This window comes from Varroa destructor, unplaced genomic scaffold (assembly GCF_002443255.2).
Source record: "Varroa destructor unplaced genomic scaffold, Vdes_3.0 BEIS01000002.1, whole genome shotgun sequence".
Classification (NCBI taxonomy): domain Eukaryota; kingdom Metazoa; phylum Arthropoda; class Arachnida; order Mesostigmata; family Varroidae; genus Varroa; species Varroa destructor.
In genome coordinates, this window is record NW_019211455.1 from 20,826,973 (window position 1) to 20,850,956 (window position 23,984).

At 42.1% G+C, this 23,984-nt stretch overlaps 1 protein-coding gene across 8 annotated transcripts; it reads right to left on the reverse strand.

Moving 5' to 3' along the window:
• Positions 1-1,878: 1,878 nt before the first annotated feature.
• LOC147757497 (uncharacterized) lies at positions 1,879-20,012 on the reverse strand. 8 transcript variants are annotated; one of them, XR_015321100.1, is made up of 6 exons: positions 17,830-20,012; positions 16,850-17,084; positions 16,249-16,299; positions 12,887-16,135; positions 2,861-3,009; positions 1,879-2,537 (listed from the first exon to the last, which is right to left on the reverse strand). XR_015321100.1 is itself a non-coding variant. In XM_086980089.1 (6 exons), exons 2-4 carry the CDS (start codon positions 16,872-16,874, stop codon positions 7,516-7,518), a joined length of 327 nt encoding a protein of 108 aa, XP_086836215.1. In that variant the 5' UTR covers positions 16,875-17,084; positions 17,830-20,012; the 3' UTR covers positions 1,879-2,537; positions 2,861-3,009; positions 6,942-7,515. The 8 variants fall into 8 exon arrangements, 2 of the variants coding, with proteins under 2 accessions (XP_086836215.1, XP_086836216.1); XM_086980089.1 differs by lacking the exon at positions 12,887-16,135 and adding an exon at positions 6,942-7,766; XM_086980090.1 differs by lacking the exon at positions 12,887-16,135 and adding an exon at positions 6,942-7,766 and having other exon boundaries at positions 17,789-20,012.
• Positions 20,013-23,984: the final 3,972 nt, after the last annotated feature.

The following is a 23,984-nucleotide window of genomic DNA, read 5'->3' on the forward strand; positions in this document are numbered from 1 at the left end:
ATCTGCCCCCCCCCCCCTCGGCGGACCAGTGAGAGCAGCTCTACTGGGCTTCTTAGGTGTTCGTTGTTCTTGCTGCTGCCGCCGCCCTTTTAGTCTCTACAGTTGTCCTATGTTTAAGATACCTTATCCCTAAATTTCTTACGCTTCCCTAGCCAATCGCATTACTTCGCTAACGTCCTCACATACGCTGGGACCGTAATCACTTGTCTGGACCTGATTGTTCATTCGTAGTTTTTAGAACCACGCGTTGTGTCATCGGTCTCTAGCGCCGAACGAAAGATTGTGGTAATAAGAAAGTGAAACACTTCCTGGACCTGGAGGGTTGCAAAATATTTAAATATAGCCCACCATATAAGAGAAACGAACGCTGTTTGTTTATGGAGATGTAACTGCCGAGGAGACTATGTCTTAACCGACTAGAGAGGACGCTACGCAGGAAAAGCCAACGAACTAGGGCTTTAGGGCGGTAGAGTGCGCCCCCAGCGGGGGTCTTGCATGGAAGATGCCCATAGTCCTGAGCCTGCTGCCTCTTTAGCAGAAGCATCTTGTATAACGCAAAATAAGCTTCTCGTTTCTCTCAACCCCTATACGCAGACGTCTCGGAATATCACGGTGTGCTTATGGCTTCGGGCAAAAGGCGGGCCAGCTATCTTGGTAATAGTACCACAGGTTAATCGTTCTGGGAAGTTGCTCTTGGGGCAGTAATGCGGGCGACAAGCGTAGCAGCAGTGGTAACAACTGTGGCAATAGATGCCTCACAAGATGCAGTAGAGCGCCACGGGATCCTCTTCGATATGTACAGTGTCTTCAGTGAAAATAATTCCCTAAGCTATACCCCAGAAAACGACTTCAGCGATCCCGTACAGTTCCCCGCGACTGCATGATTTCTATGTTGTCTTTTTTGGTTTGTCTACCCTCCGGTGTTGCGATACAGGACCAGCTTTCACAAGCATGTATTTTTATATGCTTGTAGTAAGAAAATGTGAATAGCAGCTTAGTAGTTCAACATGATTTAGCACTGTTGTACACCTATTGGCGTACGCACTCACTTTTGGGATACGAGCCTCTGGTCGCGTGTCCTGTATAAAGGATAATTTTAGTAGGGCATAGCAACAATGACGTACAAACGTAGCTACCTGCCTAGTTTCCTTTTTGGCTCCCTGTAGCCCTAAGGAATAATGGCTAGCGAATGATAGCCTTAGCCCTAAGAATAGTTATATGCTAATTAATTTCTTTCTAGCGTGCATTTGCTACGCATACAGGAGATTCGGAAAGGCTAAGCATCTTGGCTTGTGCATCCTCGTGTCTTCCAATCAGAAATGGCCTCATATGGGTAACCGTTAAAAAAAAGTCGTGCTAAAACTTGAATGTGATGCGACGATGAATGAACCTGCTTTCTGGGCCAGCCCACGTATGACATACAAGATACCCGTACCCGATTACTTTAAGAAAGTACAGCAAGATAGCATAACAACATGTCAAGACATATAGAGCGCAAGCAGAGTGCGCGTACGCAGTGTCTAGTTGGACTTTAAGATCCTTTCATCGGAGTAACGAAACTTCCAAAGACATTTCAATGCAATTTTAACGATACTTATGGGAGAAGCAATGCCTCACCTGAACAAACAACTGGCTTTGGTGAGGTCACGTGACAACCGCCATACTACCTAACCCTTTAATTAATTTACAATCATAATAGAGAAGGACAGGGCAACTTGTGCGTGAGATTCCAATTGTACGATGCGCACGTGCCTAAATGCGCTTTAACAGTGAAGGGTTGACATTTAAAAAACTAACAATTAATTCTATTACAAAAATTAATAATAGCCAGCTTATATATATATGAAGTCGCTAAACGCTAAATGATAAATATCTAGGTGAAATGAGTATCTTTATTGCGAAAGATAAGTTTTGCCTGCAGTAGCTACATAATGCAGTAAGTACACACCTGTAAAGAGTCAAACTTCAGCAGCTCTTGTAATTGGCAAAAAATGGGCCGCTGGTCCAAATTGGGACCTTTCGAACGGTGTATGAACGTAGCAAAAGGCATCTGGGAATCATAATCGTTTCTCTACACGAACGATATATATTTTAGTACTGCCACCAATTTTATAAAGAGTTAATTACTGTGTAAGAGTTGCTAAGCAAGTAATCTGGTTTTCGGTAGCTAAAGTGCGAGTCCTATATATATATAATTTATCGCCGAATAAATATCCAGCTTCACATTGTGACCCTGTTCCTCGCAGGCCGTTCGTATCCTGACTCCTTTGTTTGGACCCCTTTTAAGATGTGCAGGAACTGGACTGTACGTAAAAGCCATGTTCATTTGCTTCATTAGTTCTTTTAACTTGTGTCCGTAACTAGGCAGAAACATTCGTAGTCCTAAGACATCCGCCATATATTTCATGGCTTTACCAAATAGCCATCCCGTGGGCTCCAGTGACATTCGCCGATGTAAAATGTTCCTGTCGCAACAAGCTTTGAAAATGAGACAATCAGCTTTGGCCTATCAGCGAACCTGGTAGGACAATCGACTCCTGAAAACTTGCGCACATTAGTCAAGCTCTTCCTTTTTCTTTCCGATGAGGCTTTTTTTACTTGAAAATACACTGATGCAATTTTACGATTGTGCTTCGGTCATGCCATCATCTAGAAAAGACGTCATGCGTGACTTCTATACGCCAACGTAACAAATGGCCTGTATTATGGCACTATGGAAACAAACATCGCAAGGAACTTCTAGCTTTGATGTTCATCATTGACAATTGCAGTCACTGCACGTACACATAGATGAAGTACATGGGCCATTTAACTAGCATCGACCCCGCCGTAATTCAATTAGCGAATACACAAAACCTACCGTTCATGTAAAAGTAGTCGAACACGATGCAGGTGGTATTTATTCAAATGCATGATGTGCCAAAAGGCTTTCGGGCACAATGACCACCTAAACATTCGTATACGGATTTACACGAATAAAAACCCCCCACGGATACGGAACCTGTTTTTCTGCAAAAAAAAAAAAAAAAAAAACAATGAATGAGAATGAGCAAACCTATAAAAAAAAAATGACGTTCTCGTGGGAACTCTGTAATACGACTTTTCTTTAGAAACCCCGTACTGCTTCACTTCGGAGCGCGTCTATTCCCGTGTCCACACTAACGTGGGCTCCGCGGAATCATCTCATCGTGCATATTAAAGCAATATCCAAAAAAAAGCTGCTACTATATTTTAATGATAATAGCGATTTCGCTAGCCAGGTAGTATGGACGGATCTGGACCATATTCCAATGAACGTAAAATAAAGGATCGCATCTGAAAAAATGCGTAGTTGTTAACAATGTAAATACAGAACTAAAATAAAAAAACACGGAAAGCTTTTACATGTTTATTAATGTAAGCTAAACGAACAACAGCTCTAACTCTTTATAATCTCCTGTCTCACATAAACTTTGATGAACTATATGGGCGGTGTATCGACTAGCATTTTATAAGACTGCCGGCTCTTCCTCTTCAATCTCTTCCAAGTACCTCGGTCCTCTCGTCCAGTATAACCGGTGTTCACAGCCGTTATGGGCTGCAGCAACGTTCGTGTTATCGTGCTTTGACAAAAGAGCGAGCGCCTACCGAAAACTTCGAAGTAGCAATTTTTCTGGAAAGAGCTATCGTCACCTACTGAGTTTCCAAGTTTACCAAGAGGGCAGAGTATGCGCTTGTATCGCTTTATAGACTTCATAGAAAATTTTAGATAACCGCAATTGTTATGATTGCTATGTCTTCCCCCAGGTAAATTACATCTTGCAAAGCTAAACAATGTTTATATAGTAATTAAATAAATAACGTATAATGATTGCAATATACGCTTTGTTTGCTGACAAAACAGAAATTAATAGAGGATTAGAAAACGTGCGCACGGTAGACATCAGCTTGTTTTATTAGTGAAACCTCTTATAATAACAGGCCACTTCGTACTAGCATCTGCATATCGTTATTGGTAGTTTGATGTTTGTAACAATCACTAAGTCCATCATTATGGTTATAGGTTCTGAGGTGAGGCCATCATAGTGGATTTTTTGTTCCCCGCATAGGCTTCAACTAGCGAGCGTATTTTGTGTGTGTACTGAAATTTGTTAAAACTTACAAAGGTGCAGTGGTGGGAAAATGTACATGACTCCTAACGTATAAAAAGAACCCAGGTTATATGCACGCTATTCAATTTCCTTCGAGTCAAAGAAAAAAACATCGCTAAATTTCGACTTGTTAAATTTGTTGATTCCACCTATGTTTCCTAATGAAGCGGAAATAATTAAAATAGACTCTCCATATGTCTGGTATCGGCCGGAATAGTATCTCAAATTTAGAATCGCTCATAAACTGCTCACCCATCCTTCGTTTGATCGCATTTATTTGAACGTATTCTTAACCTTAAAAAGCGCAGTGAACGTTATGGGCGTTCTGCGATCATTCCAATTGCAATTCTAAAATTTTCGTATGAATTCAACTCCTATAGGTTGAAGCCTAGGTTGCATAGCTCACTCAGGTTTTGTATCAGCTTAAACAAAGCGACTGGCGCCAGAACTCTCAGAGGAAAGGCAGAAGCTGAAGGGACAGCTAGAAAATGCCAGCAACCGCGCAGTCTTTCACCCTATCGAGTTGTTTGCACACCGAATGTACGTTGAGACGATGTAACAACATTCTTTACATGCGTTGAATAGGTACTACACTACCCCATCGATGTAGCGCTGATGTTTGCGCTGCTTCCGAAAAAAGACGACGGGGAGAACGACGAGGAAAGGCGGCCAATATTCAGCCGCATGCTAACGTAAGTTTGCGGAACGCTGACTCGAAGTGCTTCTACGCGATCTGTGCCAATTTTCGTTTAAAAGAGAACTTGCCTGAGAAATGCACAGGCAGAATTCGCCTCCGGAGGAGCAAACTGCTAAGAGTTCCGCATTAGGCCCTATTTACAACGCTCAGGGAGCAAAGTAGAGAAACTTCGAATCCCTCTCGCTCGTCAAGACATACACATATAAGTGGTCTGCTTATAAATGAAAAAAGCCAAGCATCGTTTTGTACCCATGTCACAACTGACTCGTTCGATTGAGAACAAGCGCGGATTGAGCACTAGTGAAGATGACGGTGAGGAAGCTTCTCAAGTGGTCGCGTCAACATATTTGCGTACAATCCGTCTATTCAATACCAGAAGCGTGTCGAAAAGAAAAAGCAGAGCGTGCTACTTCCGTTATTGCCATGCAGCTCTATCTTCCTAGAGTACGCACCTATCCATCGGCCCCATGCACATACAGCCACTTTTCAAAGCGGACCAAGTTGCCTGTGCGTACGCACACGGAAATATTCTATGCGATGATGAATGCTCTCATCATCTCCTCCACTTTTTTGCCTTTTTGCTTTTGTATGTTGAAGACTTAGGCCGGTTCTCGATCTTTGCGGAAACACGCCTTGGATCAGACGTAGTCCATAGCCCTGATAGCGACGGCTGGGTGTGACCCCAAGAGCAAAAAGCAAGGGGCGCTTCGCTATAAAGCAAGATCGAATGACGAATCGTGTACACACTACATACCTGAGAAAGGACTGAAGGCTGTTGAGGTAACTTGGTCATTCAATTCGTAGCGATGCGGTAGCACTGAAGAAATTTCAGTGATGATAGCGTTTTGGCCCAAAAATTTCAACAACCCTTATTTGGTTCCTGTTAACTGCGAAGTCCTCTATATGACGCACATACGAGGTGCACATTCTACACGGAGCGCCACAGTAGCGGAACAGAAAACTAGGAAACACAGTTCTTTATGAAAACTAGATGATTCTTCATTTTACGTGGGCGTTTCGAGCAGGCTACCCCCCGCAAGCATCCCAAACCCAAAAAGGATACCATAAGAGAGTGTCGATAGATCTCCGAAAAACTGATGAAGCAACCTGCTGCAGGAAGTTCGACAAAGTAAAAAAAAAAGTGTGTTTTCGAACGGGCCTGTGCTGGCTATCTGGTTCTCAGAGCAAAAGACTATTGGTAAAGAGGTCGACGCCGGGAGAAATAGCAAAGATCTGAGTGCGTTTTTGGTATTTGCTGTCTGTTTAGGAAATGTGGTGGCTGCTGAATAGACGTTATATTCTACTACCTCCTTTTTGAGTTTGGACTTGCATCTTTGGTCGATGTCCTTACGGCTCAAGGAATTCTTCTAGATATAGCGCATGGCAGCTTTGAATGGTGAGAATTTCATACTTAGGGACACGGTCGCTTCGGGTTTGCAATACAGCTTTGCGTCTAAACAAACAGGAAACAAGATTCAGCTACATCCTCGTTTCGTATAGTATTGGATTATCCCAAAAGTAAAGCAACATGGAGCTTTTTTAAAATATCGAAATTTTGAAGGCGGTGGATGAAAAACCCAAGAATTATACATTCCAATTGACTGAAATGGCCACAATGACTTATGCAGTGGCCATCAAGTCAAGTCGCCGATAACTGCTTTACAACGTATATGTTTCCAACTGCATTTGCTTCTCTATATTCAGGAAAAACAGTGACCAATAGTTAAGGTTTTTCCATATATAGATCTAGAAATTCTTTCAAAATTGCCGTATTACTTGCGGTCAGTCTTAGCACATCGATACATACATATGGACTGGAGAGTGTCTAAATATGGAGGATGGGGTAGAAAAACGACAGAGGATAAGCGAAAAGATTCGAGCGTCAGATCGCGAGAGATTTCACAAAATACAAAAGAAGATAGACACAGTGCGAGAGAGGAATAACCGCGTTTTACGCTGTGTCGACCCAACCGAGGTCGGAAACAAAAACGAACAAAAAAAGATAAATAAAGAGAAAGTGGGAAAGAAAAGGAAAGGCGTCCTCAATGATATATTTCAATGGCTGTACCCAACTCCCCGCCTTGTAACGAGTTCCCTTGAAATTTGTCACTCACATGTTCGTGAGGCCTGCCCATCGTTCGGCATTGTTCGGGCTCGTCGTCGATGGAACCTTCACTGCGGCTGATGGTGCTGTCGCAGCCTCCGCCAGCGCAGACATATTTGCCGCTTTACTTTTCAAAGCTTTTTCTTTCGATTTTTTTTTCTGTCGTTCGCTCCGTAACAGACTCCATTCGAAGCCGGTGCTATAATCCGCGGCTGTCATACAACTTCTGCTATCACCTTGCTACTGGTACGTCTGCTGCTACTAACCCGAGGAACCAGTCGTGTACAGGATTTCTTTCAGTCTCCTCTTTGCACGTTGATGGCTGCTACTACTGCAGCAGGCGGCGCTACAGTCAGCTGCAGCCGCTGCTCTGAGAAGAGGCCAAAGGAAAGCTGTTCTATCTTGGAGATTTATTTTCTGGCTCTTTGTGGCATTAGAGGCGTCCGTGATAGTAGATGGCGGGTAGTGGTGCAGCAGGCGTTAGCGAACTACGCGTTCGCGACTAGTGCCAGCCCGCAGGCGGAACGTCAGCTTTGCTTTTCCGATACTCCAGCGTTCCGAAGCTCGAAGAACTTTGCTGGTGATCATGGAAGGGCAGTTATTTTTTCTTTTCGCTGCTTCCACTTCATGCGAAGCTGGCCGACCTGGCCTAATCCGCGCTGTCTTGCTTGGCGTCGTCGCTGCTGGCGACAGAAGGCATCGACTTTGGCGTAAGCGAAGCGGCAGTTTTTAAGTCGCCCATTCAAACGTCTCGACGAGCATTCCTTCTCCAAGCAGACCAAGAGCATCGCTAGATGACTTCTTCTAGCGAGCTTGTGGAAAATCTCCTTCACTCCTGTAAGTTGCAAATATGCACAAAGAAATCGGGCCTGAAATAGGGGCCTGATGTCGGCCTGAAAATAGATATTTGTTCATAACAAAACGGGCAAAACATCTGTGAACGCTCGTTTTTTAGTAGTAATTGTGTGACTTCGGCAAGATGCTCTCAGTTCTAGTCTAATTAAAAGTGTCCCGGATGTTACAGATCGCGGACTGTGATTTACTTAAAACCATCAGAGTATCATTGTACTATGTATACTTTTGATTGGCCCCACGTTCCAGTATGGGCCTATGGGTTGAACGTGATCTCACTTAGTGCTTTTCCACAGGTATAGCAGCGGTAGCAACGACCGTAAGATGATGGCGGCAAAGATCGGAGAAAAAATAAAGCCATTATGAGACGAAGAGACAAATTAAAATTGCCGATGTCATAGATTTATTTCATATATTATCCTGGATTTTCTTCGTCTATCCTTCATGCACCTTCTCCCTGGTCGTCGTCCCAATGTCCTATGTACCCTATGTCTTCAAAATTTTTCGCTATTTTTTTCATTATTCTTGTTTCCACTTCGCTGTCCTGCTGCTTGTCTTCATGGTAAACTGGTCATGAGCGGGCAGACCACTTCTCAGGACGGTTTTATTGTTCTATCGTGGCGGGTGACCAAGTAGCGATATTGATGATAGTGGCAGTTCCAACCGCGGTAGCGCCTGCTATTACTACGACGTACAAGAAAATGGCGATGAACAAAAATTGCGAAATCTTTTATCTCTTCGCTGATCAGGGTTTCAGCCTATGCAGCGGTGCAGTCGCGTTTCCGAGAGAAAAATTTCACGGAACGCTAATTTTTCCTCTCCAACCTCCGCTAGGTTGCGCTTCGTTTCAGAGAAAGGACGAAAGAAGGCAGAAAATGACTGAAGGAAGGTGATTGGCCCGCATCCGGCCAAGAACTCATTCGGACTCTTACACACGGAGGCAAGCCCCTGGTGCTCTGATCTGATCTGATCTGGCTTCATCGCCGAGGCCGTTGCCCCCACAATAAGGATAGTTTTTCAAATCTACCAAGAAAAAAATAATGACACGGATCGGCCCGACTTTGCGACCCCCTGATCGTAGTGAAGATTCAGCAGATTATTATTCACTGAGGCTATGTATAATAGGTTGACGGGCGACAGGTGGTACACTTGCTTATTATCATAGATCGACTACGCCAGATTGAGCCTCATAGGGGCACGAACATGGTTGGGAAACCGTTGTCCCCTCACTGGCTTTCGCGTATGTCTTTGCACGGTCGAAATAATGGCTTTCCCTTGATGGGATTATGCAATATGAAAGAGACTGATGTACCTGGTGTATACAGCCAAAAAGCGAGCGTGTTTCGCAATAACCATATACAGCATCCTAACTATACAGGCTGCCACTTAGAACTTTTTTTTATACTCCGCGGGTGTTTATCTTGTTTCGCACCGTCCATCCAGGTGCTTGCAGTTCACCATCTTAAATTTCCTGTAGGTTTCTCTTTCCTTTTTAGCGTCTCCTTGTTGTTCTCTTTGATTTTTTCGCGGAACGTCTTCAACCAGATCATATCTAATCTATGAACAAAAAGATAAAGACGTAAACGTTTTACCCTTTTAAACAATCGGTGTAGGAAGAAGTTGATGTGACACGAAGGTCATTATAACTCACAAACGGCATCAATTTAGAGCCAATATGGTTTAGGTAAATTCTATTTGTTTACCTAATCAGCGCACGATGAATTACATGAACACAAGAAATCTAATGCTTCTTTAAATCCAAAAAAAAAATATCGTTACACCATTTGATTCATGTTTAGTGCAATGCAAAATAGTTGAATGGTCCTAAAATTCAATAGGCTCGTACTGCCGGGGTCCGATTATTATATCAAATAACGATAATTAAACAATAAGAGCTTAATAATAATATGGAAAGCCGGCGCCTGTCTGTTATGGGTGTGATATCGTGTTGCCTGCAACAATACACTTCAATTTCAAAATACTGTCTACTTCAGTGATAATACTAAACATCGAGGATTGCTACATCAAAAGTCATTGCTGCCGTTACGTCTGAAGAGATACAGATGGGCCCGGGTTCAGAAATATACCACGAGATATTTGTTTACCGCATGGCAACATCCACCCTTCCTATAGACTGTAGCACTATAGTAATTTTATAAACGTACTTCACCTATAGCAACTTCCTTAGCCAGTGGCTTCACATCTACCAATATAAAGATTGACAATTTCCTGTCTTGGTGAAGTCAGAAAGGCCAATAGCGAAAAATGGCATCAGTTTTAAATAACTTCGATATAAAATGTTACGCTAATATGTTTCTACTCAAGAAAAAGACCCACGTAGTGCTTAAGCATTATTCAAACATGAAACACTGGTAGAATTTGGGGGTAGCACAGCGGACTCATTTGTTTTGTCGGTTCGTTTCATTCAATGCAGATATTTCTATTTATTACTCATAGCCAGTAATAGCAGTTACCCTAACGTAATATTCTGATTCTAATTAATAACAGACACGATTATCTAACGAGTACTTGTCGCCCGTGGGGTGTTACATACAATACATCATACAGTATTCACACAGAAGGGGAAGGTTTGTTGGCCTGGGGAGCTGATGGTTAAGAAATCTGGCCAGTCTGGGTGGTTAGCTATCACAACTAATACCCCGTAACTCACATTACCAATCCAATCGGTAAGCAATAGATAAAGATATATAGTACGAGCAAGAACGAAGAGGCATGATTACGAAACGGACGACTACACAACATGGGAAGTAAAGTGACAGAGATACGTACCAGCTTAGCAAAGCTTATACACCACAACCTAGCCATCTTTGTAAGGTTCTAGCAAATCGACTACGGTCCATGTTGGCCAAGAGGAGCTGCAAAAACGCCACAGGTGGATGCTGTAACAGATTCGTAGCTACTTGCGGAAGCGCTCAGCAGAAATAATGCATAATTTCCGGTTGAACAACGCCTACGGCGTTACTGGAACGCCACCGGTGTATTGGTGCCCTGGACGTTTGGTTGCCCAATGTGCGACCAATCCGTTAGGCTAACATTTCCCTTTAAAAGTTTATGTATTGTTATTGCCATCTCTGATCTGGTCATATCATCTCAAGTGGATCTCTCGATGGGGTGCAGCGTTGAAGGAAAGCGGGGAGAAAACGAGAGGAACAACAACATATGGTCCTCTAGGGACATCAAGTATCTATATGACATTTCTGTAGTATATTTCAGCGTATATGATAGCCAAATGTTTAGAGCTTAGGCATAAGGTTAGATAGACCAAGAAAAATCGTGAAGAAATACCCGTAAACTTTCAGATAACGAAATAGTAAATCGAGAACACTGGGAAAGGAACTTAACTGAGTCTTTAGAGTAAACTTCGTTTTTACCTTGTGTCTCTATTCACTGCTTATGTCATTTAGGGTACTTTAGGTACTTTTGAGTCCTGTTCTGCCTGAGTTGTTAATTTAAGCAGTTAATTTCTTTAAGGGACGTCCTAAATACTACAATGTACTTATTTTGATCTAGTTTGCAGTGAGTCTAATTTAACAGAATGCAATGTATCAAATATGATTAAAAGGTCACTGCACTGTAAAAAAAAGTCTGTACTACCTACGTGTGCATGGATATATGCGTTATTACGAATAGCGCTTAGCCTAAGAACCACGTACAGTTAGAAGGCCGTGTTCCAAAATTAACAGACATCGTCAAAAAGTTATAACAACTAAAAGAAACGGAAAGCTGACCGGATTGCACGTTTTCTAAGATCATTTTCGATACACGTTTCTCATAATAGATACGAACTGCATGTTACTCTGTTTTGCACATATGAGAAAGCACGCGTCTGCCATACAATCGGCTGTACATACTCCACTACTAATTCCATTATATATATATAAAGCACGAATTAAGAACTAAAATCTTTTCTTTAGAAGATAAATAAAAAATTATCAGAATGATACTATCTGCAAAACGACATACCTGAGCAGAAAATTCTACAAACCCACTGTAAACTATCTTCGAAACCATCAACGCTCGGGAAGTATTTTGGAAAGCTATTGATGAGGAGTGCTTTGAAAAATTGCCAGAGTTCTTATGAAAAATTGCTGTTTTTTGATCGCCGTCGCTCTGAGTAATTTTTTCTGGAAATTTGGTTTCCGGTGATTTCCGGACAATTATCTTGAGCAGCAGTTTACTTTTATTTAAAAAAAAAAAATAAGAAACTCAAAAAATTAGGTGAACTTTACTCAAATATTGTTATGTTAATTGCTATGGTCTCAGCCTTTTTTCCCCTGCCCGTATCAACCCACATGATGACAGTGTTACTCATACGTTCTAGTCTACCTCGTGACAGCAAGTAGGCAAACCACATTAAACCCGGCTTCCGAAAATAGGTCAAGATTATAGACGAAATCATCTTCTACAATACCTTTTGTATTGTTGTACTAATTACTCTGCAGAAACTTATAAAATTGAAGAATATGATTATTGAATGATGACGGCATTAGCGCCGATTAATGGGACAACTGCGCTGATAGTCTTAGAGGCCTTATAAAAAATCCTTTATTGTAGGCCATATTCTTTATTTTAAATAAAAATACCTTTAGAGAGAAAGAGGTAACCCGACAAATTCAAGTTACTGAAACTATTTGCCGACAAGCGTACCAACCTAACTACGCTGGCGTTTAACGCATGGGAAACGACTCTGTTACACTTTGAATGATGAACAAGTTTGCTAATAGTAATGGTTAATGGGAACAAAGCCAGATATGAACGACGATTCAATAAAGACGGCCATCCTCTTTGACCGCACACTTATCGCCTCATATCTTACAGGTATCACTATCGCTGGCACAAGATGAACTTTCACAACAGCCGTAGTATCTCTGAAAGAACTGGCGAAGGTCTGTTAAAGGATTCACTGGCCAATCCTCGCTCATTTCCCAACGATCCTAGAACTTCGTCCGACCCCTTCATTCCCGTTTGATGACTTAAGCTATACGAAAGCACACACAAGGTATTCATGCACGAGACGTCTCCTATCTTCTAACCCTCGCCAGTCGGTCAGCGAGCCAACAATAATAGAAGTATGACACTTGCCTTCACGCAACGGTATTTTGTGGTTTCGCAAACATTTTTTTTTTCGCCGCTTCTTTTCGCTCTGCACAATGTCACTTCGGTCAGGCTTTTGACGCTACTGCGATTATCCCTGAACAGTAGCCCCCGATACAACCACAGCGATCTATAGTTATTGTCGTCGCCTATAGAACCGTCAATGAGAAGCTTAAAAGATCGCTAAGTTACTTCAAGCCGTCACTAGTTACGAGATGAGTGGCAGTCAATGATGTCGCTAGCATCCAGCGACCAGTCACAGTCAGCAACTCCGCCTTGTGCTAGTCTCTCCCTTTATAGAAACGCATTAACATAGCGATGGTTCGCGATGACCGAGTGATCTTGTTTCATATATTATACGCAGTTATCGGATACTGGTGAATGTATAATAGATCGACATATAGTATTATAAACTACGTCAAACTCTGCCAGTATGTCTGAAAGGCATAGAAACAATGTCCAGTCTGCCTCTAGAGCTGTTGCAGTCAATACACAAACGAACGATAAGCTCGTATCGTCCTGACAATCGGCAAACTAATTATCTAGCATCTGTGCTCTTGGCAAAGATTGCGGCATAAAATTATTTCGAGTTTAATGGTCGACGCACGATGATGACGGATTGAATTATCTATCGCTATTGACAAAGTAACGTTAAGGCTGTGACGTAGTGAAAGCGGTCCTGATCCCAGAAATGCACGACTAGAGAAAAGTGTGCATTTAGTGATTACTACTGCTGTTATAAGGCGTCATCTGACTTCTGATATCACTGCAGTGAGTTCCTAGCGCGTTATCAACTTGAAAATTTAAATCTGTTGGAAATTTTTATTATTTCTATAGCAGGAGCTAATAATAGATGCTTCATTGACAAGTCCCAAGGTCTCCGCTGAGCTATTAGATATTTCTAAAGAAATATCGAATTCAATGACTTCTTTAGACGGTGTTAGGCACGTCGCGTCAAATCACTGCCGGAAATATACTGAGCCTGTATTCGCTCATTTGCAGATCTATACTATCCTTGACCTGTGATTGTACGCGGTGATATCTATATGAATCTAATCTTTACTTATCTAACTTTATTTTTATACAATAATTTTTTATTTATATGATACTGGTAAATAAACTTACACAGGCATCTAACTGGAACTGATATAACCTACGAACAAGCCGATTATTCCAAGGGTGAAAAAAATCACATTTTCCTTATCAACTAACCTGTTTATCTAAGATAGTAGTCTATTTATTTATTTTTTTTTTTTTTAACTTTATCGAAGTTCGTTCGCAGTTATTTGCATCAAAGTTCGTACGTCGCTTTCTATAAACCATCTGCGTTTGGCATAGGAGTGCTAATTTGCCTCATACACTGGTCGTGTTTACTTCGGCATTCTAACGGCAAGAATATTGCTTTCGCCAACAACGAAAGTCCTCACAAGCCTCGGTTCTGAATATGAAAATTTCTCTGTGGCTTTACACAAGTGATCCCTAGCTTTACTGGAACACCTACGTCATTCACATTATTTAGCCTGGCTCCTTCTTCTATTGCATCGTTTGTTGTATCTAGGATATTGTTGTTTGTTGCTTACAAGCATGGATGATGGGCGCGCGTTTGTATCTGCCTGTGTCTGACCATGTCTGTGTCCGCGGATACGTATGTTGAAAGAAATGCCATAATATGCACGACTGTAACAGATATGTTGTCAGCAACGGTAAATGGCTTTGCGCGAAGCTACTGAAATGACAGCTGGAGGCGCCGCCACCGCCGCATTTCGTCGTCGTTATAATATAATAATCCGAACGCCGTTTAAAGCCAATGCCGCAGCTGCTGACGTTTGGTAGATGACCACGTCCAATTCAAAGGCCGCATGATCGCCCTATAGCTACCACATCCTCGTGCGTTCCGCCACAATCAGTGCCGCTATAATACAATCGGTTCTGGTAATATTAGCAGCTGCTGCCGGCTTTGTACCCGTGGATTCCACAGTGACGGGAATCATATCGTCGAGCTGCTGCTAGCGGTCACGATGTTGTATTGCATGCGATTCGATTAAAGGGTTGTATGAAGGGGCATATGGCATACAGAACATCATCGTCATCATCAAGCACATCTTGTGGCTCCGTGCCATAGCCACCCCCAAGGGCTGCCCCCTGTCAGTCCAACATGAGAACAACTGTCCGCTCCGACCACTACTATTACTACGCCTGATTGAGGACAGACGAACAAACGAACGAATTACTCTCTATTATCGCCGTTGCTGCAGCGTTAATCGTTGTTCTCGACCATTGTTGGCCTACCTCAGATTGGTGTTCAGTTCTTCAGTAGCAGGGCGAATCAGTACCATCTTGTCTTCGTCGTTGCAGACGGCTTCGCGGCGGACGGTGCTATTGCTCTCGTCTGCTGTTAGCTGGGTAGTTAGCTAGACTATGGCGAGAATAGCGGAGACGGAAAAATGATGCCAGAGCATTCGTTCGTCAATCGGCCGCGCGATAAATGGTCTGTATTGCTGGGACGTTGTCTCTGGTAATGTTAAGCAGCCAGAGGGGTGACAGGGGTTGCGTGAAACGTTTACCTTTTTGTTGGTGCATATCCGCTGGTAACAGCAATTACCTAAGCGGCGCTTTGATGATTCTCTAGGCTTGATCTAGCCACGCCGACAGGTACCTAATGTCTTGTTTACTTTTTTTATTTTACCCAATATTTTATTTACATCAACACCAGACACCAAACACAATGGATAGGTGGGCACATACTAACAGCGCGAATATCCAAATACGCGCGCGAACGAAAACACGAACGAGGTTGCGCGCTAGAACAGGGAAATCGTAAAGGGTCGCTGACGAAGGATTATCAGCATGCTGAATTTTTACTATGATGTCATTACTTTTGTTTGGTAATCATATATTTAATCAAATGAACATTGACGGGAGCAAAACACATTTAGTAAACAACAAACAAGATTAAAAGCTAAAACGGAGTACGCTACTGGCCCGCAGATCTGTTCGTTGACCGACTATTTTCGTACGCACGGAAACTTCTACATTTTCTTGCAGCCGTATAGCAAACGCTGAGTTACCCCGTTACACTAGAACTTAGTGTTGTAGGGCTAAAAATTTAAATAATTGAATATGACGACATGTATTTTCCCGAGCAAGCTGCTAGTAACGGTCTTTATCCGAGCTTGAAATATGAACGAATGTTCTGTGGCTTTCTCTGGTGATTTGTTGCCGTTTACAACAGCCCCTCTAGAATAAAGAATGATAACAGGGACCTGTTTGTATACAATTACCTCGTTATATATCAATGTACAATATTGGTTGAATTTTCATGATATGATCTAGCGTAAACAACGACTTACTTTTTCCGATCAGCAGAACTTTTAGTCCTTCTGATGTTATGATGCTGTCACCTATTGATCAAAGGGCGCAAAAAAGAACGTGTTGAAAATATATGCTTTGGGCAATTCGTGTTCTTTGCTTACATTGCTTAAACACTGCCATTTATATATCCGTCTTTGTTTTTTAAACATGTGCTGCGTATTTAAATTTGTTTTATGTTTAACCGGCCTAAGATTTATGCACTGTGTTCCGATAAGCAAACGTGCGACTCGTATAATGTTAGCGGATCAAAGTATTACATAGATTCAACTTTCTCACGTTTGAGAATGGATTAATAGGCGAAGCCCCTCGCTGTTTTCATGCCTCCTATGTTCTATTATATTACAATGGTGATTTCACGAAATGATCATAAAGATTCTCGACGTTTGTATGAAGAGGTCGTTTGTTGAAGCAACATACAAGAAGCCCTCTTTCGTAGGTTCCCATCAATGTTTTAGACAAGTTGTATAATAACCATAGTACTACGCTAAATCTAGATGTTCAAAAGGACTTTTCAAACAGCGTAGTTCGACCCAGTTCGATCGTATAGCGATCGACTACATTTCCCTCTTCTGGTATTACCTCGTCTGCTATAAAGAACTTGCATTGCCTAAACTTTTTCCTCCATAGTGTTCGAACCCTGAACTTGCTGGCGGCGTTTCATCATTTTCAAATATCCATTTGTTCTGACGCGTCCCCTCAATACAGCGTCAGAAGCGTCTTGCAACGGCTAAAAAAAAGGCATTATCATGCATACAATGTTAACAGGATGCCAAGCAGGGAACGCTGACAATGAAAACCTTTCCGGCAGCATCACCTGCAACGATTTAGAACAACGATTTTTAGAAAAGCCTCAGAGCCGATCTGCTTTTTAAGGTGTGCACTGTTGGCGCCTCTGATAGAATGCTGTTTTTTTTTGGCAACGACAAATTTTACTGTGAAAAAAATTTGATTTAATGGATATATTAAACTGAGCTCGATATGCAAACTGTGCGTAAAATATAGTTGATGATTGTTTATTATATAGTTAAATTTTCACAAAAATCACACCGTTACTATTATAGTAAAGCCTGTATACATATACTAAGATACAGCCTGCGCTAAAAGTATGCTAGTTATATCGCCCATTAAATTTGTCCGGTGGCCGTCCCACAGCCAACCGTGATCGGCACTTACGGCTGATGTTTATATGGCGATATTACTAAGAGCAGAATGAGTATCAGTACCGCCAATTTATCATTATGTTTATTATATATCATTTAGTCGTTTGTTTAAATGCTTTCGCTATCGTTCAGGTTATTCGATTTGAGAGAGTTACTCTCATGATACTATCCGCACTACCGCCCCCCTCCTCTGATGGATCTGGTTGCTGGTTCTATCATTTTAGGAAGTACCTTTCATGGAACAACAGAATCATCGTCATATAAATAAATTGCTTTCTTGGGTAACGCTAACATAAACGAAAAATCAATTCGAATAATAGGTGCAGTTGGTCCTTAACGGTGTGTCAATACGGTAGACCTGGGTAGTTGTTGATCGGATGGTCACGGCTACAACTGTACCTCCAGTTGATGTTCTTTCGATGCTGGCTCGTGCAACGTTTCGCCGTTCTCCGCTAGACGACCGTCATTTGATTCTGCATCAGCGACAGCCATCAGTCGGTGATTACCAGTGGCCATTTGCTACTTCTACCTTGCGTCAACCCCACCCCCCGTCCCCCGCCCCCGTCACCTGTAACTTGATAAAGTATTGTTGTTATAGTCTCTTAAGTTGAGCAGTGTTGTTTAGTACCACGCTGCTACTACCTAAACTTACCTGAATGCTAGTTTGATTGTGTTCACGACATCATTTGACATTGATTATTATTATTATTATTATGATCATCGTCATCGCCATAAAGGTAACAACGGCGATTATGAGCAACGAGGATCAAGGAAAAGGTACAACAACCACAATAGAACTAAACCGCATTGTCCACTCATCATAGCGATTCGCATTTGGCTGAGGCAGAGTTTTGAGCCGACCTCTTGCTACCAAAAAGCGTGGTAAGGGCCAACGACAAAACACCAACAGCGATTTAATGTCGAAGACCTCGCAGACCTGCTCCCGGCCCGGCGCTATTGTAACGTCGCTGATGCGAGAGGGTGCATGACTAACATCATCGCGGCCCTGAAATGGTCTACTTCAGATCAACAACGGCCTTCTAGCGGTTAGCGCGAACGAGATTGGCGCAACTACCAACCCACAAGCGATATCATCTTTTCAGTTAAGCATTTCCACTAAAACAGTCATAGCCTCCGCTGTAAGAAGTGCCGCGACCGCGGTTTATCAAGAGCTGTCCAGTTCTAAATATATTTTTAAAGGTTTTTTAGGTTTGTCATTGCAAGGGCTCACTTTTTATCAACCCGTCCGATCGATTACGTTGCTTCCTTCTTAGCAAAAACGAAAATCGCGCAGAACCTATATTCAATAAGGCCGTTCGGCCATGGAAGTGGTCAACGTTCCTCAGAACTTTTAAACGTGTTTCGCTCAATTTCAGTCTCCTGTGGGAAATAAAATAACGAGAGCCAAGTCTACTGAACTGTGTTCACTGGCCAGGCAGCATGATAATTAAAGATAATATCTCATTATCTAAATTACACACTAGAATCAGTGGTGCCTAATGACGGGCGGTGGGTTCAAGACGAACAAAACAAGGTACGACTGTGAATAAACAAAGCCGAAAAACACCGCTTGCACGGACCGGACCTGTAGAGATTCAGGCATCTTTCAGGCCAACCCATAATGTCAATGAGAAGTTGACCCTTTGTGAATAATCCGTTCTTGTTGTTCCCTCTAATAGCTATAGAATATTCAGTTTAACACTTAAAAATTGCATACAGATTTAGCGTACGAGGAACTACTAAGAAGAAAATCGACCACAACAAATGATCACACATATACCATGGGCGCTGTGCTTAGTAAAATTCATTGACTATTCAGTCTTTCAGCTGGCTGTAGTGCTGCCATATATGTATGAGTTCACGTACTTTTTCGACAAAGGAGCGTTCGTCACCCATCGACTTCACAAATATATTATAAATCTGCTGTTACGACGAAGATGATAGGTCAACGGCTTGAAAACCCTTCGTCTACCGCTGATACACTTCAGCTAACTCGCCCCTTAGTCTAAGGTCTCCTGTATATGAATGGAAGTTTCTCGGAGAGATACAAGCGCTTAGAAGATAGTCCAAGCTGCGCCCAATAGGTTCCCATCTAGCATAAATGCATTTGCCCGACACGAAGTAACGTAGCCTATAGAAGTAATACCGTTTGTTGAGACGACCTGTCAGACGTCCAACAATTATATCTAGACGCTACAGCTCCAGGAGCTTTAATTCTGCTAGCCGCGGCGCTGTTCTATGTCGCGTAATACTAACAGTAATATATAGTAATTGTAGTAGCAATGCCCTTCAGTAGTGCCCGCGTATGCGCGGTTCTGCATGTCCCACGGTTGCCTCTTGGCCAATTCTTTATGTATTCTTCTATGTTTACATTGACCTAGCAAAGTTGTTGCTGCTGCTGCTGCTGCTGCTGCTGTTGTTGTTATTACTATTATTATGAGATGCGCCGAAGGGGCTTTTAGCATCGCGGTGAAAGCGTTTGCACTTCGTCTATGTTCGACGCTAACAAACGAAGAAGCCTTTCAATATAGTCGATGTACTAGCGGGGTCGACATTGCTTCATGCACATGAGATATTATAGAACGAACCTCAGCAGCCATTGCAGTAGACATAGATGTAGAAGCATACGGTAGCCTTTTTCTCATCTACAGGTCCGATGCTTGCTGGCCAAATGATGATTGTTGCGTTATTTTCACTTCCTCAAGGTCGTCGCTGGCGCTGACGTTGCAGTCAGCGCTTCATCGTCCTCAGTGACGTCACAATAGCATCCTTCAGTAAATATAACTCTGGTATCCTGGCGGAGGTAGCGTAAAACTCCATGTGTGTTTTTGTATCCATAGTCCATATCGTACTGGTTTTACGACCCTTATCTTCGAGAGGATAATACATATACACACAAACTTGTACGACGACGTTTTACTGCGGCAACAGCAAAAATATAGGACGTAGCAACGTCACTGGCCACTGGTGGCGAGATATTCTAAAGCGGCCACGGCTCTGCTACGTTATTATCGTTTGTTGTTGATTCAACTGCTACAGCTGCCATGGCCGCCGTTATTATTACTGTCGAACTGATCATGGCCATGGTGACCTAGTCTCTCAAGCCCTAGCACCTGCCAGTTAATTTAAGCAGGCAGCCACCATGAGAAAAAAATAGGCACGGTAGACCGTCCCAAACTACTTTATCGATCGAAATCAAAAGGTTTTCGATAGTAACAGAGTTCTCGTTTAAGCATCGCCTTGCGCCGAGGCCGACGTTTCCCGGACACAAGCTCGCATCATTGTCACACCCGTCCATAGTACCACACGATATATACAATATGCTAAATGCGACCGTGGCCAGCTATGGTAATCTAGCAGAGAACTTTGATACGAGGGGCGCGAAATCAGTCGGTGACATTGCTCTTGCACTCCACAATAGCACGTCTGCAACTACCTCAAGTACCGACGTAAATACAATCTTATCGATCGATAATAGCGTAATCATCAGCTGGCTAGCGGCTATTGTTTCGATCAGTTTCGCTAATCTTGGCCGCGCCGCTACAGCTGTTCCTATTATTACCGTTTCGGCTGTTGTGATTACTACCGCTGGTACTATGATCTGTTATATTGATGATTATAATGATCTGTATTGATGTTGTGTTCACGTTCGGAGGGTGGTCGAGCAGATAGACGGACACACAAAAGTAACGGCCTCAACGTAGACTTCTTCGATGACTGTTCCATGCTGTCATCATCCGCAACAGCAGCGTTAGCACGGGCAAAGTGTATCTATTGCTGTTATCGTTGAGGGTCGTAGTAGTATAACAGTACTACCTCCACACTTATATCTACGAGTTATACCATCCGACCGATGTCAGTCATCTGCTAAAATCGTGACGGGAACTCCTAGTCACAAAAGCAACGAGATGAAGTCGCCCGCACACAGGCTTCTCAATTTATGGTAGCAACGACAAGCACAACTATAGAAGATATACCATATGCTGACAATGACAACAACCATAATAATAACAACAACAACAACAACAAAAGTAGACAACTCTTACGCCGAAGGATAACGGGCAGCAATCAACGAGGTGATTTACGTTAACGATTGACAGCATCGCTCAGACGATAACACATGGTCCGGGCGGGCGGGCGGGCGGGTGACGGACAGCGCGCGGGCCTTGTTAGATTCAAAAACTGCTTCTGCTCCACTTACTTATTGTTGTAAGATTTATTTACGTTGTAACGTTTTCATTATCCCAGTGCTTACAGCAGCGATCGAGACAAATAGAAGTAAACTTTCGCGCGCATCTAACGCGCCATTGTGCTCAATTCATAGACAGGCCGACGTCGTCTCAGGAGATAAAGTTATCAACCAACCGGGCATGCCGCTAGTGCATCGTTCCAGAGATCCAATGATCTGTCTTTTGTCGGTTAGGAAAAAAGGCTTTAAAAATAGCAGCTTTGCCTTTCTTCTAAGCAATGGAAATTCTGCCGGTTACGCTTGTTGATATGTCTCTGTTTACGTATCTAATCTGCTGTCTTGGCCACTGCATGCAGTACATTTTTTTGTTTGCCTGTCTTCTTTTTTTGGTTAAAATCTAGATAATTGGGCACTTGTTAGAGGGACGCTGAATGCTAGCTGGCCCATTAAATGAAACATGAGGAAACAATGAGGAAAAATGTTGCAAGTCGAAGCTAGCGCTCTCGCTGACATGCAAGCAAACATGAAAAATGATTTTCAGTCAATTTAGTACGTCGACTTTACGTTGGTGGAACAATGCCTTAGATTCCCCTTGAATTCTATCACCATTGCAGGCCGATATAATTATACTTGTAAAAGTAAACTCTTAAAGGCTTTAAGTATCAAAGGTAAAGCGCAGAAAAATTTGGTTTAGTGTATATACAGCTTGAGAAGTGCTCGGATAAATCTAAGTAATATGTAAAACAGATGTGTATAAACGATGTTTTCCCACTCAACATACACATCTTGACATTACGGGTAAACTTACTTTACCAGCCTCTTTCAGAAATATCGAAAAATCGGACTTTTTTTTTTTGAGGAATTAGGGTAAACAAAAACGTCTACGTGAAAATGGGAAGAATTTTTCAGAGAATACTTTCTTGATATGGGATGGCAGATACGTTCTTCACAGTTGAAATATAATTGGTTTAAGAAAATTAATATCAACTTCTGCTATATTAAAATATTTTACTAAAATGGCAAATAAAAATACGATATACTTTGTCCTCTATAGCTATTCAAATAGTGAGTATATTACGTTTGGAAAAAGGGTATACGTAAAATGGAACACAGGTCACTTTGTGCAAAGAAACTCGTAAGGCAACGAAAGCTGGGAATAGGCACCGTTGAGTATAGGACACCTAGGTTCTCACGCGTTTGCTATTATATTGTTGTACGGCGCAGCGTCAGTTATAAATTATTGAAGGTTGAAATGCTGTCGAGCCAGTTTTCGGCCCATTTAGATTTGTCTTAGGATTGATCTACGCGTAACAGCACGGTTTAAATGAGTTTCGAATCATGCAGGATGAACGTGAATCGGCGCGAAGTTAAACTTGGCAAACATACAAGTTAACAGCGCGGTTACAAGTTAATATAAACCTAAAAGTTACACCTGAGTTTCATTTCTATGCACATCCTTCTGCATGCGATTCGTGGCTGAAGTAAAATTATTGTCATCCTTCTTTTTGTCTTCGGCGCCTAACTCACAAGAGAATATTGAACGCACTTTAATAATGTACGCTTTTCGTGGAGTGGTAGACACAGACAGGGCTAACGCATGAGTCTTAGTTGTGAAAGTGGGTGCAACAGGTTCACAACATTTCTAAATGCCTTGCTTGCTACATACGTTAAACTACAAAAGCCGAACTATTGGGGCACCTTTATACAACGAATATAATGGACTAACATTGCCCCATCTGTTATACTTTAGGTAATGTTGTAGCACAGTATGGAACTAAGGGTATTGGGGCCTTTAACTGCCATCTATTTTAAATGTGCGAATCGCTATATAGCGGAGATGGCGCAGCGAAAATCTATTTTTAAGGGTGAATTATATATTATCTGGCAGTATCTATCTATCAAGATATCTGTATCTATCTATCAGGATCTATCTATCTATCAGGATCTATCTATCTATCTATCAGGATCTATCAGGATCTATCTATCTATCAGGATCTATCAGGATCTATCTATCTATCAGGATCTATCTATCAGGATCTATCTATCTATCAGGATCTATCAGGATCTATCTATCTATCAGGATCTATCAGATCTATCTCATCTATCAGGATCTATCAATCTATCTCATCTATCAGGATCTATCAATCTATCTCATCTATCAGGATCTATCTATCTATCATCTATCAGGATCTATCTATCTATCCATCTATCAGGATCTATCTATCTATCATCTATCAGGATCTATCTATCTATCATCTATCAGGATCTATCTATCTATCCATCTATCAGGATCTATCTATCTATCTCATCTATCAGGATCTATCTATCTATCCATCTATCAGGATCTATCTATCTATCCTATCTA

Excerpts from the sequence above, each read along its gene's own strand:
- LOC147757497 (XM_086980089.1), bottom strand. The coding sequence starts at position 16,874 with ATGCAAGTTCTTTATAGCAGACGAG. Across the intron at positions 16,300-16,849 it reads AGTTCTTTATAGCAGACGAG|GTGACAGCATCATAACATCA; the intron begins GTAATACCAGAA and ends TTTGATCAATAG. Across the intron at positions 7,767-16,248 it reads AGTTCTGCTGATCGGAAAAA|GAGTGAAGGAGATTTTCCAC; the intron begins GTAAGTCGTTGT and ends TGCAACTTACAG.